The sequence below is a fragment of the Crinia signifera genome, chromosome 2, assembly GCF_055691185.1.
Source record: "Crinia signifera chromosome 2, ASM5569118v1, whole genome shotgun sequence".
Taxonomy (NCBI): Eukaryota; Metazoa; Chordata; class Amphibia; order Anura; family Myobatrachidae; genus Crinia; species Crinia signifera.
The window spans coordinates 82,298,750-82,315,459 of record NC_139218.1 but is presented as its reverse complement, the minus strand read 5'-3'; the positions used below and the strand labels follow the sequence as shown (position 1 = coordinate 82,315,459).

The window sequence follows — 16,710 nt, the reverse complement described above, 5'->3', positions numbered from 1 at the left end:
GCTCTGCGGGCCCCCGGCATCAGACCGGCACGGCGGGCCCCCGGCATCAGGCTCGCTCGGCGGGCCCCCGGCATCAGGCTCGCTCGGCGGGCCCCCGGCATCAGGCTCGCTCGGCGGGCCCCCGGCATCAGGCTCGCTCGGCGGGCCCCCGGCATCAGGCTCGCTCGGCGGGCCCCCGGCACATGACTCAACCACCTGGGCTTTCCCTTCAAGGGTTTGCAACTCTGACTCCCTGGTCATTAAAACATCAGCACTGGGACCAGTAGAAAAAGGCAGAGTGCTTTTACTGGGAGACTCGGCAGAGAGCTCCTCTGCCACAGTGGAGACAGGCTTGGATCTGACAACCTGCTCAGACCTGGCCAGAGGAGATACCCTGTCAGCACCACCGGAATTACGCAAGCCACACGTCTGCAAGAAGTGGCCAGAATCTCCACAGTATAAGCATAGATTAAGGTTTCTACGCCGCTGACGCTCCTCTAACAGAAGCTTCGGCCGTAGATAACTTCTATGCTTTACCTGACCCTCTGGGTCTGAGGACTTGCTGCCTAATACTTCCTTAGGCAGGGCCTCATTAGGGGTTGAACGAACCCCAGTGACCTCTGGGAGGACCAGAAAAATATCAGTGATGAGTCTTTGCAGCTGCAGAAGAGACTGCTGCAAAATCTCCCACTGTCCAGGTTTTACGGCATTGAATGCCAAATTTAGAGCCGCTAATGATTCTTGCATGGCCTGCATGATATGGCCATGCAAGTTTATACACCAGCAAGAAAAAACTGACACAAGAATAAACTGACACGGGCAAAAAACTGACACGGGCAAAAAACTGACACGGGCAAAAAACTGACACGGGCAAAAAAACTGACACGGGCAAAAAAACTGACACGGGCAAAAAACTGACACGGGCAAAAAACTGACACGGGTAAAAAACTGACACAGGCAAAAAACTGACACAGGCAAAAAACTGACACGGGTAAAAAACTGACACGGGTAAAAAACTGACACAGGCAAAAAACTGACACAGGCAAAAAACTGACACAGGCAAAAAACTGACACGGCTGGAAATCTCTGGACTGAGAGGGCAGAACCCAGCTCCAGAGTGCTGTATGGCCGGTTATAATGTTAGGAGAAGGGGACCTCTGCCGGACCCTAACTCCATTGCCTCAGACAGGAGTCGGCAGCTGTGTGCAGAGCTAGACTTCGCCTGGGCCCGTCTCGGCTGGGGAGCGAGTTAGGCCCGCTCCGCTCCGCTACAGGCAGGTCTTAAGGGTGGACAACACCTGCTGCCGAGGCCAGGAGAGCGCAAGGGGATAACCTAACTAACCCTGAGATGGCAAGGGACCCTAATCCCACTGAGAACAATGGCTCAACTACGGGCGTAACAATACGCAAAGGTGTACCATAAATCCAAAGCAAGTGTAACAATACACAGAAGTGTCTCAGTATAACCAAAAGCACAGTAAAGGAGGTTTGGGGGAATACCCCACTTATCTGTGCACAGCAGGACAGGTCAGCTGGAACCAGGGAAGGACAGGAGACTGCACACCGACACCGGAATGGCTGGATACTGGATACAGACACTGGGAACAAAACTGGAAGCTGCACATGGACACAAGGATGGGCTGGATACTGGATGCGGACTCAGGAACAAGCTGGAAGCTGCACACGGACACACAGATGGGCTAGATACTGGATGCGGACACTAGGAACAAACTGGAAGCTGCACATGGACACAAGGATGGGCTGGATACTGGACACGGACTCAGGAACAGGATGGGAGCACAGGAACACTTCTAGCAAAGACTGAAGCTATAACCGGGAGGAAGTAATAGGTGAGGAAGGTTTATATAGTGAACACCAGGAAGTGATCACACACATAGCCTGCAGGTGAGCATAGCAAGCTAGCAGTTGATGAGAACACCTGAGCCCTAATCACACACCCACACAGACAGAGTGAGCTGCAATGGCCCAGGCTGACCACCGGAGGTCACCAACGAGCAAATACCAACACAGACAGGAAAATACACAGGGAGCCAACACACAGGGGAATGCGTGAATCTGCGCATAACACCGATCCGCTGGAGGCGGATCGTAACAGCCGCTGGGCAATTCTGTGCCATAAACATTCACATGCAGCAGGAACCTCCTGTTTAGGCGAGGATTCGTACACCCTGGCCAAGGAAGACTGTGTCCTTGAAACCATCGTTCCTTCAAAAAGAGGACGTCATGCCCCCTTACTGCACAACAGTGCCAGGTGCTGCCCCAGCTGTGCCCCCAAATACTATGGGTGTCAAGGTGACATGAGGCTGGAGAGAGATGGAAGGCTGAGGTTGGCGAAAGACAAGAAGGCATGAAACTGGATAGGGACATAGGGAGACGTTTACTAAGATGAGAGTCTATTTCACATGGGATTTTGTTATGGGCAACCAATCAGAATCTACTTCTTAATTATTTAGCACCTTCTAGAAGATAATAGATAGTAGCTCTGAGGTCATTGGTTCTATTCCCACCATGGCTCTAACTGTGCGGAGTTTGTATATTCTCCCCGTACTTGCGTGGGTTTCCTCCGGGTACTCCGGTTTCCTCCCACAATCCAAAAATATACTGGTAGGCTAATTGGCTTCCAACAAATTAACGCTAGAATGTCTGTGATGTCTGTTTGTGCTTGTACATGCGGTAGGTAATATAGATTGTTAAGGTGGCAATACATCAGAAAGACATTGTATCCAATCATACAATCTCAATTGATTGTACAATAGATTGTATGCAGATTGTGTGCTCATCTTGTGTACACAATCATACAATCATGCAGCAGATGGATTGTATGACTGATTGTATGATGAATTGTGAGTAGATTGTGTGTCCAAAAACCACCAAGGACTGCCGAGGATTTCAAGGGAAATTGTACACAATCATGAGCGCAATTGATCTTAAGATCGATCTTTCTGATGTATGGCCAGCTTAAGCTCCACTGGGGCAGGGAATGATGTGAATGTTCAAATATTCTCTGTAAAAGCGCTGTGGAATATGTGTGCGCTATATAAGAAACTGTTAATAAATAAATAATAGATAATAGCTGATTGGTTGCCCATAGGAACATCCCATGCAAAATAGAACTCCCATCATAGTAAATTTCTCCCATAGTAGTTTGAAAGACAGCAGAATCCTGTCAAATTGAGTGACTCTTGTACGTTTTCCTTTCCATCAGATGTAAGGGTCAACAATGGAGGTGGAGGCTGAGTTTTTTGGGATAGAATCCTAAAGTTCAGAACCCATGACCTAGATTATTTATATATTATATATTTCAAATTGATTGAACTCCACCTACAGAACACATAACTAAAGTAATAATGCCCTGGGAGCATGTACAAAGGCCTATCACCACCAGGCAGGACCCTACAAAGGCTTTGTGGAATCATTGGGGATACTGACCCTAAGAAATCATTAATACTCTACTGGAAAAGTGCAGGAGACTCCTGAATTTTGTATTAGTTCCTTGGATCCCACAAAAGAGAGGGTGGATCTCACACATCCTGCCCAGTTCCTAATGAAGAAAGCATGATGGGAGGATAATACAGATAAAAGTGTGGTCTGTAGGTATAGGGTGGGCGCAATATGATGCAAATGGTGTCATTTTAAAATGATGGGGGGTGTGGTCTAATAAAGTCAATAGCCTGTCTCTGCCCCAAGAGGTGAGTTGCAATTGGTCTCCAGGCTTCTACTGAAGAGGATAAATACCAACAAGTACTGTATAGCCCCAACATTCTGTGATGTTGTCAGACTCCATGTAGTTGGGTACCTGCTATTCCTGGTCTCCTTTCCGACACCGCTCGGCTGGTCCCTGCCTGCTTCACTCTCATGCAATTCAGAGGGCGGAGGGACAAGGGCACCCCAGGGAGACAATACCCCAAAACACCCCACAAAATGGTCACCACACATTAGGACGGTGATCAAAGATTTTATTTAGCTCCAAGGAAACTGGATCACCGCTTTGAGGAATGATGAAGAATATTTCTCAACAATAAAGAAACGCAATTGTAATAAAATGGATGAGAACAATTCACATTCTATGAATGAAGATTTTAGAGAAATTTCCACCTAGGTGATGCTGTGCGCAATGGGGTCACCGAGGCACCATAGGCCGCACATCGCGCAGCACCACTACAATAAATGCAATACACCGTTTTATATAGATAACTTGACACAATAATGCAAGAATGATAAGAAGACGCTATAAAGGAAGGTATCGTGCGCAATGGAGCCGTCTAGGGTGCTGACAGGCCACAATTCGCACGGTACACTCCGACAAAACACCGTTATACAGTTAACCCACTGTGCAAAGAAGTGCAAACATCAAACTTTCTCAATACATAAATTACAGTATAAATTTCCCTGAAAACTGCGCAGTTTTACCATTAATGCTAGGTACCTTTGGCCTAGGTGCACCACTTCACTGTTAAGTACAGGGTAGCAATCTAGCACTAGGGTTCACAGGCTTGAGTCCGTACAGTCTCCTGTGGATCCGGGCTAATCACGGGAGAGCAAAGGGAATGATAAATCCTGTGGCCTGCCGCCTAAGAGGTGCGGGAGAATGCCTCTATGGCAACACTGGCCAAGTATTCACTGCGGGATTGGTAGCTGAGGGCCTGAGAAGTTAATCAGGGCATGGGCCACTGGTGTCCTGAGCTGGGAGGCCGTGAGGGCAAGGGTCACTGAAGCTCAAGATTAGGAGGTAGTAAGGGCTCAGGGGGAAGGTGAGGCAAGAACAAGGGCAAGCAAAGGAAAGTTGGGGTACTCCTGGTTCTGGGGTACCACAATTCCATTCCAGAACTGCTTCATTGATTTTAGTACACAATATATACTGTATTCTGCTGAATCACTCTACCATTTTCTACAATGTAACCACTTAACTATGTATTACATTTATTCTCAAAGGGATTACTGCAGAGCTCTCACAAGAATTAGGGTGTGATCATGTGTTTTACTAAGTACAGCTCTCTGTAAACGAAACAATGCTGAAGTAATTCCTTGTGACATACGTCACTACTAAATGCAGTAATGGGACAGAAATCATATTTAGAATGTAGGCTTACTCTTCTCATAATGGACCAGAAGTACTAATGGGGCCCACACACGGGGCACTTTCTAAGTGAGCTCACTAGATCGCTTAGAAAATGCCCCTACATTGCTCCGTGTGTAGGGGCATAGTGCTGGATAAATCTAGTTAATCTGTGTTCTCATTGGAGAACACTGGCCCTGACAGATCGCTCAATACACAGCACTGACACATCGCTGTGTGAGGAGCGATCTTGCTGAGTGATCTAGCATCGCTGAAACTGCTCAGCAAATCTCCCCTTGTGTAGGCCCCTTAAGTTTTGAAAAGTGATAAAGCTGAAAGTGATAATGTACCAGCCAAATAATTGGGCCCCATACCCAATTTGCTAGTCTACTGAAGTCAATGGTGTAATCTCAGATAAATGGATGGTAGCATTTGATGTAACGCAAGGATCAGTCCTGGTTTACTTTATGTTTACATAATAATAATAATAATAATAATAATAATAATAATAATAATAATTATCATTTATGTAGCATTTTCCTACTAATATTACTCAAAAAGCTTTACTAAGAACAGGCTTAACAGGTCACATGATCGGATCGCAGAAATGAGGTCTACCATTGTGTGTATTAAAAATGTACACCTTGTATATGGTTCTAACCCACTATATAGGAATCTGAGCTACTCCCCCCCCCCACTCCCTCCACCCCATCCCTCACCTCTAGCCTTTGTCTCAATCTCCTCCCCCTTCCTTTTTTTTTCATTTTCCTTTTCCTCTCTCCTACTCCCATACATTTATTACTTGTACTGCATTGTATTGTACACTCCCAATGTTTATTGCTTGTTATAACATACTTTGTACTATCTGTATATGTTTTTTCTATGATAATAATAATAATAAAAATCATTTTGCAATAAAAATGTACACCTTATAATCATTCTTTTAGCTTAAATGTGACCTAGGACTGGCACAAACTGGCTGTGTCCTGTGCTTTAGATGGCAAATTCTGTCTTCTGATAAGCTGCCAGACCAGGGTGGTAAATCTTAGTGAGGCTAGGAGGTTGTTACTCTGAGGGGATACAGAACAAATCTGTAGAGTTCTCTGAAGTCAGTCTGTCTGATAAGGATCTGAGATCTCTTGTAACCCGGACCCTGGATCTTCATCAATCCAGTTAGAAGTGACAGGATACAGATCTCATTATCAGACCTTGCATCTTGTCTGTTGCATTCCAATGTGTAATGCCGGCCACACATCAGAAAGATATCCTTCCAACCAGCCAACTTTTGGCTGGTTGGAATGATAATCTTTCTAGTGCGTGGGAGCAAATAATTTTCATCCGTTTGCTCCCACACGGGCAAAAACGCAGATAAACGGCCCAAAACGGTCGTACCAACTTGCTGCGAAAAATCAAACCTGTTTGATTTTCCCCAGCTAATCGTTCTGGTGTAGGGGTAAAGTTCCCCCAACCAAACGATATGTAGGCGGACACTGACAAGTGGTGTTCGCCTACTTCTGATGTCTGTCACTGCTGCCCCTGAAAGCCTGGAATGACCTGACAGCGGGGGGGGGGGGGGGGGGGGGGGAACTGTCTGCCACCACGCAATAGTCCTCTGAAGTTGCCACCCTTTAACCCGGCCGCATCCCCATTGACCCGTCCCCCAGCGATCCCCCACAGCATCCCCAGTGTATAATAAACCGTATTACGAGACACCGATATTATACATCACTAAGACACCCCCGATTCATATTGACTGCATTGTAAAACTGGGGAAATAATAGAACTCCAAATATAATCTGTCAGTGACACAGATTATACAGATATAAACCAGTGACAGTTATATAACTGAAGCACATGATTTATCCTTCAAATCGCTCTGATATTACACACTGAATTAATGTCACTCGAAATGGTTAAACAGTAACAGAAACTACAAAGGGATACTGAAAATGTACTAATCCTAAAAACGTGAAACAAAGTTTGTGTACAATCTCCGGCACTGACTTTAAAAAGCAATCACTGTCCCCAGTAGTGAGCATCCGGCACCCGTTACGGGTGTGGTATATTTGCCCGACAGTCAGGATTCCGACAGTCATTAGTCAGACGTCGGAATCCCGACTGCACAGCATGGGGAGTGCAATGAAGTCCCCACGACTGCTCCCTCATGTGGGTCCACGACCCCCATAGAGGGAGAATAAAATAGGTAGCGAGCTCAGCTCGCCACGCTGCGGGCACGGTGGCGAGCTGAACTCGCCACCTATTTTATTCTCCCTCTATGGGGGTCGTGGAACCCCATGAGTGAGCAGTCGGGAATCTGACGTCGGAGGAATGACTGTCGGAATCCCAACTGTCGGGGAGCCGTCCGGCACCCGTTACAGATGTACCCAGTAGGTTTTAGCAAAAACAAAACAAAAAAAAAGTACACTATGGAAACTGGTTTTCGGAATAATTTGGATAACGGATATTTGCATAAGGGATACTCAACCTGTATTGCAATTTGGCAATATGTAATATTGTAGATGAACATGTACTACTTTCCATCAAAAGAGCAACACAAATTATCTTGGGCTGAGGTATAAAAAAATGTTCCTCTATATATAACGACAGCCTGTTATTTTAACAAATGACATCTAAAAATAGTCCCGGGCAGACAACGGAAATCATGAGTTAAATCTGAGTAATTATAGAGTTCCTGTCTAATTCCCAGAGGTCTGGAACTATACACCCACTTAATTATATTGCAGGAAAGATTTGAAGATTTCCACTTTAATCAGCTTTCATTTACACATAACATATTTACCGCGTGCATTCAAATTACTGTACATGCCAGAGAGTCAGTTACTGCTGTTGTCTGGTAAAATCTTTGTGTTGTACCTAACTTTATGGCTCATACAGTTCTAAGCCTTAGAGAGTGATACAGTGGAGAAATATAAATTACCAACCAATCAGCTCCTATCATTTTTGAAACCCAGCCTTTAATATGACAGGAGACATGGTAGCATCTGCAGAGACACAAAATGTTTCACTGACCCATAGTTGGGTGAAGCAGGAGTAGGGAAAGGCGTTCTGCACCAGCTAATAGATGACATGTATCTGATATCATTCTTAAGTCATAATAGGTGCATGGATATTGCACCTTCCAGCTACACTTCAGCAGAGAAACACACTTTGCCCATTGTAAAACGAAAATCAATAAAGCTTCAAACAAACAAATACACTACATATAATAAAGTCTGAGCATCAAGAAAAACGGAAGTTTTATTTTATGAAGTAGAAGTTCTACAGTCGTAGAATGTTGAATGTGGATGTGATGGGTACACTCTTGTATAGTTTGTCCCTTTAGGTAGACCTTAGAGCAGGCGTGTTCGGCCGCCTACTTTTGCGGCCCGCAGGATCAAGCCCCTTTCCGAACGTTGAAGCCAGGAGAGGCTTCAGAAGAGAATGTGCAGTAATACCGCAGATTTTTTGGCTGTGTAAAAGGGGTATAAGATGCAACTTCAACAAAAAAACTATGCAAAAAATATGCCTATCTCAAGCAGGGTCTCACAGGACCTGGCATGCCCAGACGGGATGTTTGGCACAACTGCAACAAAGATAAGGGCACATGTGTATGGACTTCTCTGCGTGTATGCTCAGCCCCAACCATAAGCGGGTCAGTAGAAACAGCTGTGTAAAGATATTTATTTTAACCATTTTAAGGCATCTTCTAATCTTTACTTATATTACACTACACTAGCATGCACTCTATCTGAAGACAAATATGTCCAGCATATTGTTACTTTTTTCAGCTAGTCATGCAAAAAAACAAAGCGTGAAATGTGCATTGAAAGCAATTGCATATACATATTTAATGTGCTTTTGACATGCATTTAATGTGATCATCAGAAACATGTTCAAACTAATTGAGTCTTGTTAAATGCATCAAACTAGTGCTAAAAACACAAAATTTTCATTAAAATTGTATGTACTTAGCAGACTCGCAGGAGCTTTATCAACTGATTCTGCTTTTAATAACATTTTAACATTTACTTGCCAACTTTCTATAACCCTGCTCCAGGAGAGTCCCAAAAGGGGCAGGGCCAGTGCAGCCTGCTCAGCAAGGTATGCAAATCAAGGAGTCTCTAGGCCAGAGAGGTGCTCCCCGCTGTGCTTCTCTTCTGTTGCTGTCAATTGCCATTGCACCGTTCAAACAGTTTGACAGGCAGTGGCCCTGTAAGCTTGAAGCACTGCTCTGGGTCTGACCAATGCAATAACCTCACTGACCTATAACTCTCTTACTTTGTCGCTCTCTCATCCAGCAGCCAAATTGACCCTTCCTGCAATACCCAGCGTAACAGGACGTGGTCCTTTCTTACTGCTCGTAAAGCAGAAGTGACTATAGGTCCTGATTGTTAGTCCCGCATCTTTCCACCAAACAGGATTTTACGACCATACATTACTGTTCTGCCTGATCTCGTCCGATCTCAGCAGCTAAACAGTAATTGGCCAGATCAGTACCTAGCGGGAGACTGGTTGGGAATATCCGGTGCCGTACACACTGAGGTGAATTTAAAATACCGGGCATTACATGACGTACCATCTCTTGCCTTTGAACTTGTCTTTGAACTGTCAGGAAACACTTTCCTTTATTAATACTTGGAATTTGTTAGGAGGGGGGTGGTCCCCACAGGTGAAACATTTTCGCCCATTCATTGTGATTTTTACCATTGACATTGAGACTGGACACATTAGTACTTATTATATTTAATCGATAATCAACGCCTTATTGTGACGCATATATTTTAAGTGAAGTTAATAAAAGTTATTTTTTAATCACCCCATATCATATCTTTCATATATACAAGTGTGCCCCAAAAACCTTTCTTGTTCTTCCTTTGTCCGTTCTTGGACATCCCCCCTTTTTCAATCAGCACTGCTCTTCCAGCAACTGCTACCTCCATTATCTTTTTTCCCATTGCCTGCACCTGTATGACAGCACCCGGCACTGATCTCCCATGTAAGTGCCACACCTTCCCCTCTCTCCCCTCCTGTTCACATATGTGTAAGGGGCAATTCTACTGTGAGATTATGGGGATTATTCAGGTTGATTCGCAAGGCTGCGAATTCGCAGTCCACCAAATATAGTACCAGTTCCATCCCCATACAGAACAGAATATGTCATCTGTATCCCCTTCAACACCTCTGTCAGGGGCAATGGAAAGGGAAGATTTTATTTGTATTGCATCAAGCTTATGAAGGAGTCTCTGGGTAGAGGCTTTAATATATGTGAGCAAGAGAGGGTATACCAATTTCAAACAGCACCCAAAAACCCAGGGTGAGTGGGTCTAATACAAAGTGCAGTAGGGGAAATCAACAAAAAGATACTTCCGTATAATTGATGTTCCACCTGTATCCAGCAAAATTTCTCTGATGGGTGAGGTGCTTCAGTACATGTAAACAGAAAAATGGCTTATAATAGTGAAGCCTGTTTAATTAACATGTACACATAAAATCATGAAAAACATTACAATACATAAACAATCATAAAATCCAGACTAGTGGGGAGGATAGGTACACATTACCAAGAGGTGGATCAGAACTGGGTGTTAATCAGTTCACAAGTGTTCAGTCAAATAATCACCAGTCCGGTCCCGGGTAACAGGGCTGGGGGTCAGACACTTCCTCTGGTTATCCCTTGAGTCCTTTCTCAAGGCATGTGTCATGCCTTGAGAAAGACCCGTTTGGTTCAAGGGTCGAAACGCGTTGGCGGAGTACTGTTGGCAGCATCCCAGACAGAGGAGGACTCAAGGGATAACCAGAGGAAGTGTCTGACCCCCAGCCCTGTTACCCGGGACCGGACTGGTGATTATTTGACTGAACACTTGTGAACTGATTAACACCCAGTTCTGATCCACCTCTTGGTAATTTGTACCTATCCTCCCCACTAGTCTGGATTTTATGATTGTTTATGTATTGTATTGTTTTTCATGATTTTATGTGTACATGTTAATTAAACAGGCTTCACTATTATAAGCCATTTTTCTGTTTACATGTACTGAAGCACCTCACCCATCAGAGAAATTTTGCTGGATACAGGTGGAACATCAATTATACGGAAGTATCTTTTTGTTGATTTCCCCTACTGCACTTTGTATTAGACCCACTCACCCTGGGTTTTTGGGCGCTGTTTGAAATTGGTATACCCTCTCTTGCTACTATTGTGATACCTGAAGGATTTTGGGATTGTCCTTCCATACCTATTTTCTGTAGCGACCTTTGAGGCGCAGAACCTTTTAGTTTTACTTCTGTTTTTGTGGTCACGGTTTCATATATGTGAGGAGATGAGAAATATCCATGACTCTGGTGTTCATCATATAATAAATTGTCCCACCATAGAGGTATCAACACAGTGTCCAGTGCTTTAATGGCGATCAGCCACTTGATGCACGGATGGGACAGACTGCGGCAGGAGTTTAGAACTCAAAATGGCAGAGAAGCCAGAAGGAGCCTTCCAACTCACCACTCACCACGCGCTCCGTACATACACAGGCAGTGGGTTCCAAGATGGCCACAACTACGCCCTGACCACCAATATATTCCAGCTGAACTGCGGGGAACAGCTGGGGGATCTAGTCCAAATCAATAAACAACGCAGGTAGCCGCTGAAAAGAGTCCAATAGCTCAGCCGGGTATCAGCAGGGGGACTCACCCGCGCAGCACAGCGTCTGGCGGTAGCTGATGGCGCAGCCCGGAGCACCACGCTGCAGGGCCCACCGTTAGGATTGTCCGGCCACAGGCTAAGAAAGACGCAAGGAGGACTCAGCTGAATTGCCGCAGGGGATGCAGGAGAGGCTCACAGATTCTTGTATCACAAATACAGGAGGTAGCGCCGCAGAAATAGGATTATAATCCAGGATATTAGGTGGGAGAACCAGCAGGCACGTCCACTTCTCAGTTACTCCAGGCCACGCCCCCCCCGCAAATTTATCATTTACAGGTGGGCACCGAACATCTCGGCACTAGTCCTGACTAGTAGTTATAATTTTCCATTATATGAATTTTGATTCAATAGTGTAAAATAAAACATGACAAATGGTACTGGGTGTATATATGTTTTATAGCCACTAGAGGCAATATATTTCAAACAGAACTCAATTATGCAACATGGTTTTTCTTAGCTTATACCTCTCTAGCAATGGGCATTACATCATGGTACTCTCTTATCACTTCATTCCCTCAGCCAAAGTGCATGAATTTAGCTCTGAATATGAACTAATAATCTAATCCTAAAGGATATACAGTACCATTTTATCCTGATTCAACACATGCCGTCGATGCTACACAATTTTCCTTACACCTGAACTGTAGGGCACTATTTTATTTTAACTCTCACATGAATTGGTGGTCATTTGTATGGTATGCTAATCAAACAAACAAAGGAGAGAAAGTCTACAAGAGAAAACGCTACATATACCGATTAGGAGATCACATTCATTGTTCCTGCTAAGTCTACAAATGCCCTGTCAATGGTTATTCAAAAGGCTGTTTATCGACCAATTTGTGTCCTACGTTTGGGAGTTTGTACACAAGTTACAGATTTCAAACGTCTCCAGTGGGATCCTTATTACAAATTCTGGTGACATTTGAATATTTTCACACTAAATCGCAGAATTAGACCATATATTCATATTTTATAAATTCTGTAGAGTATAAAATGGAATTACACACACTTTGGCTACCAAGATGGTCACATTGTAGTGGATTAATCCCTAGAACATAGTACTCACATGGATTTCCTTTTCATAGTCACCAGGAAGAATTTTGACAAAATTATCTGGAAAAACTCCTCTTCTGCTGTTGATCTCTCCTTCCCACCACCCAACGTCCACACAATCCTAAACATAATGCAAAACATATTACATGTCTGTATTCACTTAACGTCTTACATATTGTTAAATAGTTTAATACTTTTATGACTTATTTCAAAAAAGAAAAAGTAAGTTAAGTTATAGTACGCAAATGAATATGACAGTAACCACTGAAAACACTTGAAAAAAGCTTATACAGTATTCCTTATATATCATATATATATGATATAGAACATGCAAAGGTCTCAAGGCCCCCATACACTGAGCCGAGACATCGCAGCAGTGTATGGGCACCTTAAGATCAAGGCATTGCTGCTGATGAGTATGGTTCACTCTTTGTGACCTTTGGGTACACTGTATAGGTTACCCTTTTCAATCCTTTGTGTATAAAACCCAGCACTATTGTTTGACTATGCAATATTGACAGATCTTTGCAAACAGATGAAGAAGAGAGAAGTTAGAAATAAAACGTTTCTACACACTGTGTGATAATTGGTAAGATAAAAGGATGGTACTAACACAAAACAGCGAGCGTACCCATATAAGGTCATATATTTATATATTTTGCAAATGAAGATACCTTGGTGCTGCCACAAAGCAGGCACTACAAGAACCAGCTATCCCTGGAAGCTACTGATTTGATGTACGTCTCACAAGCAATATTACAGTAAATGGAAGTGCTCACTGACCAATCAATTCCTAAATACAAATAGGTGCAGGAAAATAAAGGGTTGTCTAGAATGAAAAGACAAAAATACCCAGCATGCTGCTGTCAGCTGGCAGTGTTAATTAGTCTTCCTTATGGCTGACAGCAGTGTGCTCGGGGATTATGTGCATTGCTTACCGGTGACCATAACCTTTAGCATATGTACTGACTGTGCTATTTGGCCAGATCACAGAGCTACCACTTTGTGAAGTTACCATATATCTCTATTCCCAACTGCCACAATAAGCACGTCACTATTGGGGTCCCTGGGGGATACTGTGGTAGAATGTGGGCTTCAGACAACTACATACTTCCCAACATGACCCATGCCAGGAGGGACAAATTACTCTGCTTCTGGACTTTTTCTCTTAATGAATGACCTGTGTTGAACAGGTTAACTAATAAGAAAGGTGTTTCTCCACAGCTGATGGCAATCATTAATTAAGAGGAAAGTGCAGGAGCAGAGCATTGTGTCCCTCCTGGAGAGGGTCATGTTGGGAGGTATGCAACTATCACCCATGACAGAGTTCTGGAGCACATGAAAAGCCAGAACAAAGAACCTCATAAACTCCATTAGTTGAGGTTATTTTAACAAATTATTATTATATTTTTATTTTTTATTAAAGCACAGCAAGTTCCACTTCGTTTTACATTTGGAAACAATAGAAATAAAACAAAACTGGGTAATAACAAACAGTTATAGGTAGGAATGTCCTGCTCACAATCTATAGGGAAATACGCATTTAAACACATGGATACGTTTTAATTATTGCATAATGGTCAACCAGATTGTGAAGGTTCTTGGTGGGCTGAATAATATAGCCATGTAGCAATGTTGGTATGGGGTCAGGAGGATGGTAAAGTGAAGAGGGAGAAAATAAATGAGGATACTGTATGTGTGTACTGTACAGTTGGGATATAAAGTTTATGGAGGTTAGTTATGTGGGCAGTCCGGGAATTTGATACTATTTCCTGGAAATATGAATTTTCAGGGAACGCTTGATGGTTTGGAGACTAGAGGAGACTCTTTGGGGGTCTTCAACATTGTTTCCAAATGTACGAACATTCGGAATATCAGCCATTCAGTGTGTACGCACAATTTCGGATAGTTAACTATATCGGCATCGGCCAGGTCAGCTAGTGCGTATGACGCTTTTGTGTCCTGAATCTTTTTATTTTCAAATATTTATAAAATAATGTGATGTCTTCTGTCATGATAGTAGGAAATGAGCTCAGTTCTGTTAGAAGATGTAATGCTGATACATGACAAAACTTGCATCATTTCAGATTTAAAAAACACATCTGCAAGTATTTTATTTTTTATTGTGACGGTGTTAAACCTCGTCAAGTGCTTATTTTGTTATTTTTCCACAATATTTCAGATAGAACATGATTTAACATAATGGCAGATTTGAAAGAAAATGACCTCCAATTACTCCTAATTAGCGTTCAGGCAGTATTCTATTTACAGCCACTATTTTGCCAGTTGCAGTCTTTTCATTACACTTTAGCAAAACCATTACACACAACTCCTGGGAGGTAGCTGTATGTACAATGGCGGAAGCTTGAGGTAAATATGCATGGATCTAACAAAATAAATTACCTAATTCCTGACCAAGGCAGAGAAGCATATCTCTATTTACAGAACAAGTTTGTTCCATTTGCTTGCATTCTGTAAACTTCAAGATAGAATTTCAATGAATATAATGCTCAAAATCAGTGCAGAGCAATTCTTTTATAAATAAACCAAAAGATAACAAAAACTGTAAAACTAAAAACACAGTATACTATATTTATCTATAGCTATACGATGATCATTCCTCAATATGTATGCAGTAATATTATTTCAGATACCAAGACTTACAGCTGGGTAAAAGTACAAAAGTATAGAACAAAAGTGAGTTTGTGACATCATGGGGAAAATTTACTAAGATGGGATTTCTATTTCACATGGGATGTTTATGAATATTTTTACTGACTTACTGATAACTATTAAACTGTTTTAACATCAAAACTTTTTATCTTGTTTTGCAAAGTCTCTTTACTTTCCTTACCACCATTGTGCTTACACCGTCACAGGCCTGATTTGTAATGAAAGGATGACCATATTGGGGTATTTGTTAGAATACATACAACCATAAATTTATACTCAAAACTTGCATCTGTTTTGTGAATGTGCAAAATGATATTCCTCGGAACTAATGCATTCCAAGATAACGAATTTTACTGCATTTTAAAGCAGTAATGGTAAGTATTAGTTACCAGCCCATTAAACGGAACTACATAACAATAATGCTCAAGTGTTGAATGGATCAACATTTTTGCTTCGTTGCCTGCTACCTAGTGGCAGCCAGCGCTCAAAACATTTTTCAACATGAGACCTCTGTGTAGGTCATTTTCTTTACTGATGTATTTGCATACCATCTCTCTAATAAACATTCTCTAAAAAAAAAAAAAAAACATACTGTGTCATTGACATTGGTCTAGTATTTAAGCACAAGTGATTTTACACTTTAACATTGACATTCAAATCCTCTGCTGCTACGTGTTCAATTTAGCAGCCCATAAAGCCTGATTAGATCCAGCTAAAAGCCTACCGCAGCATTCTCATCTAATGTACCATACAGTTTTAAAGATATAAGTAAAATAGGAAAGCATTTAACAGACTATAACTTAATTAGTTTTATTAAGCAGTGTAAATATATTCCTTTATTGACTAATAACCACATACAGGAGGATCGCTATGCAGATAGGTGTATTATCTACACAGGAAGCATGAGATGTGATTCAGGACATTCCTGGGTTAGGTTTGTGGAAAAGTTCCTAACAGCTCATGCTCATTGGCTTACTTTAATACCCATTCACGACTGCAGGACTTTCTTTGGGCTGCGCCTATTCTGTGGAATGCCCTCCCACGCACAATAAGACTCTCCTCTAGTCTTCAATCCTTCAATCGTTCTCTAAAATCTCACCTCCTCAGACAAGCTCATCTCATTCCAGAACCAGCCACATAACCTTCATAAATCCTTCCTATCCAATTACATATCTACTGTACAGTCCATACTCATCCTCACTTACTTTCTCTTTCACACTTTTCATCC

General features: G+C 42.7%; 1 protein-coding gene across 3 annotated transcripts in view; it reads right to left on the bottom strand.

The window, feature by feature from the left end:
- Positions 1 to 16,710, bottom strand: part of SH3KBP1 (SH3 domain containing kinase binding protein 1) — a 345,673-nt gene that overhangs the window by 46,572 nt on the left and 282,391 nt on the right. For all 3 annotated transcript variants that reach the window (XM_083172486.1, XM_083172487.1, XM_083172488.1), the window contains one exon: positions 12,823 to 12,930. In XM_083172486.1, the coding sequence (XP_083028612.1) occupies positions 12,823 to 12,930 (108 nt within the window). The remainder of the gene's footprint in view (positions 1 to 12,822; positions 12,931 to 16,710) is intronic.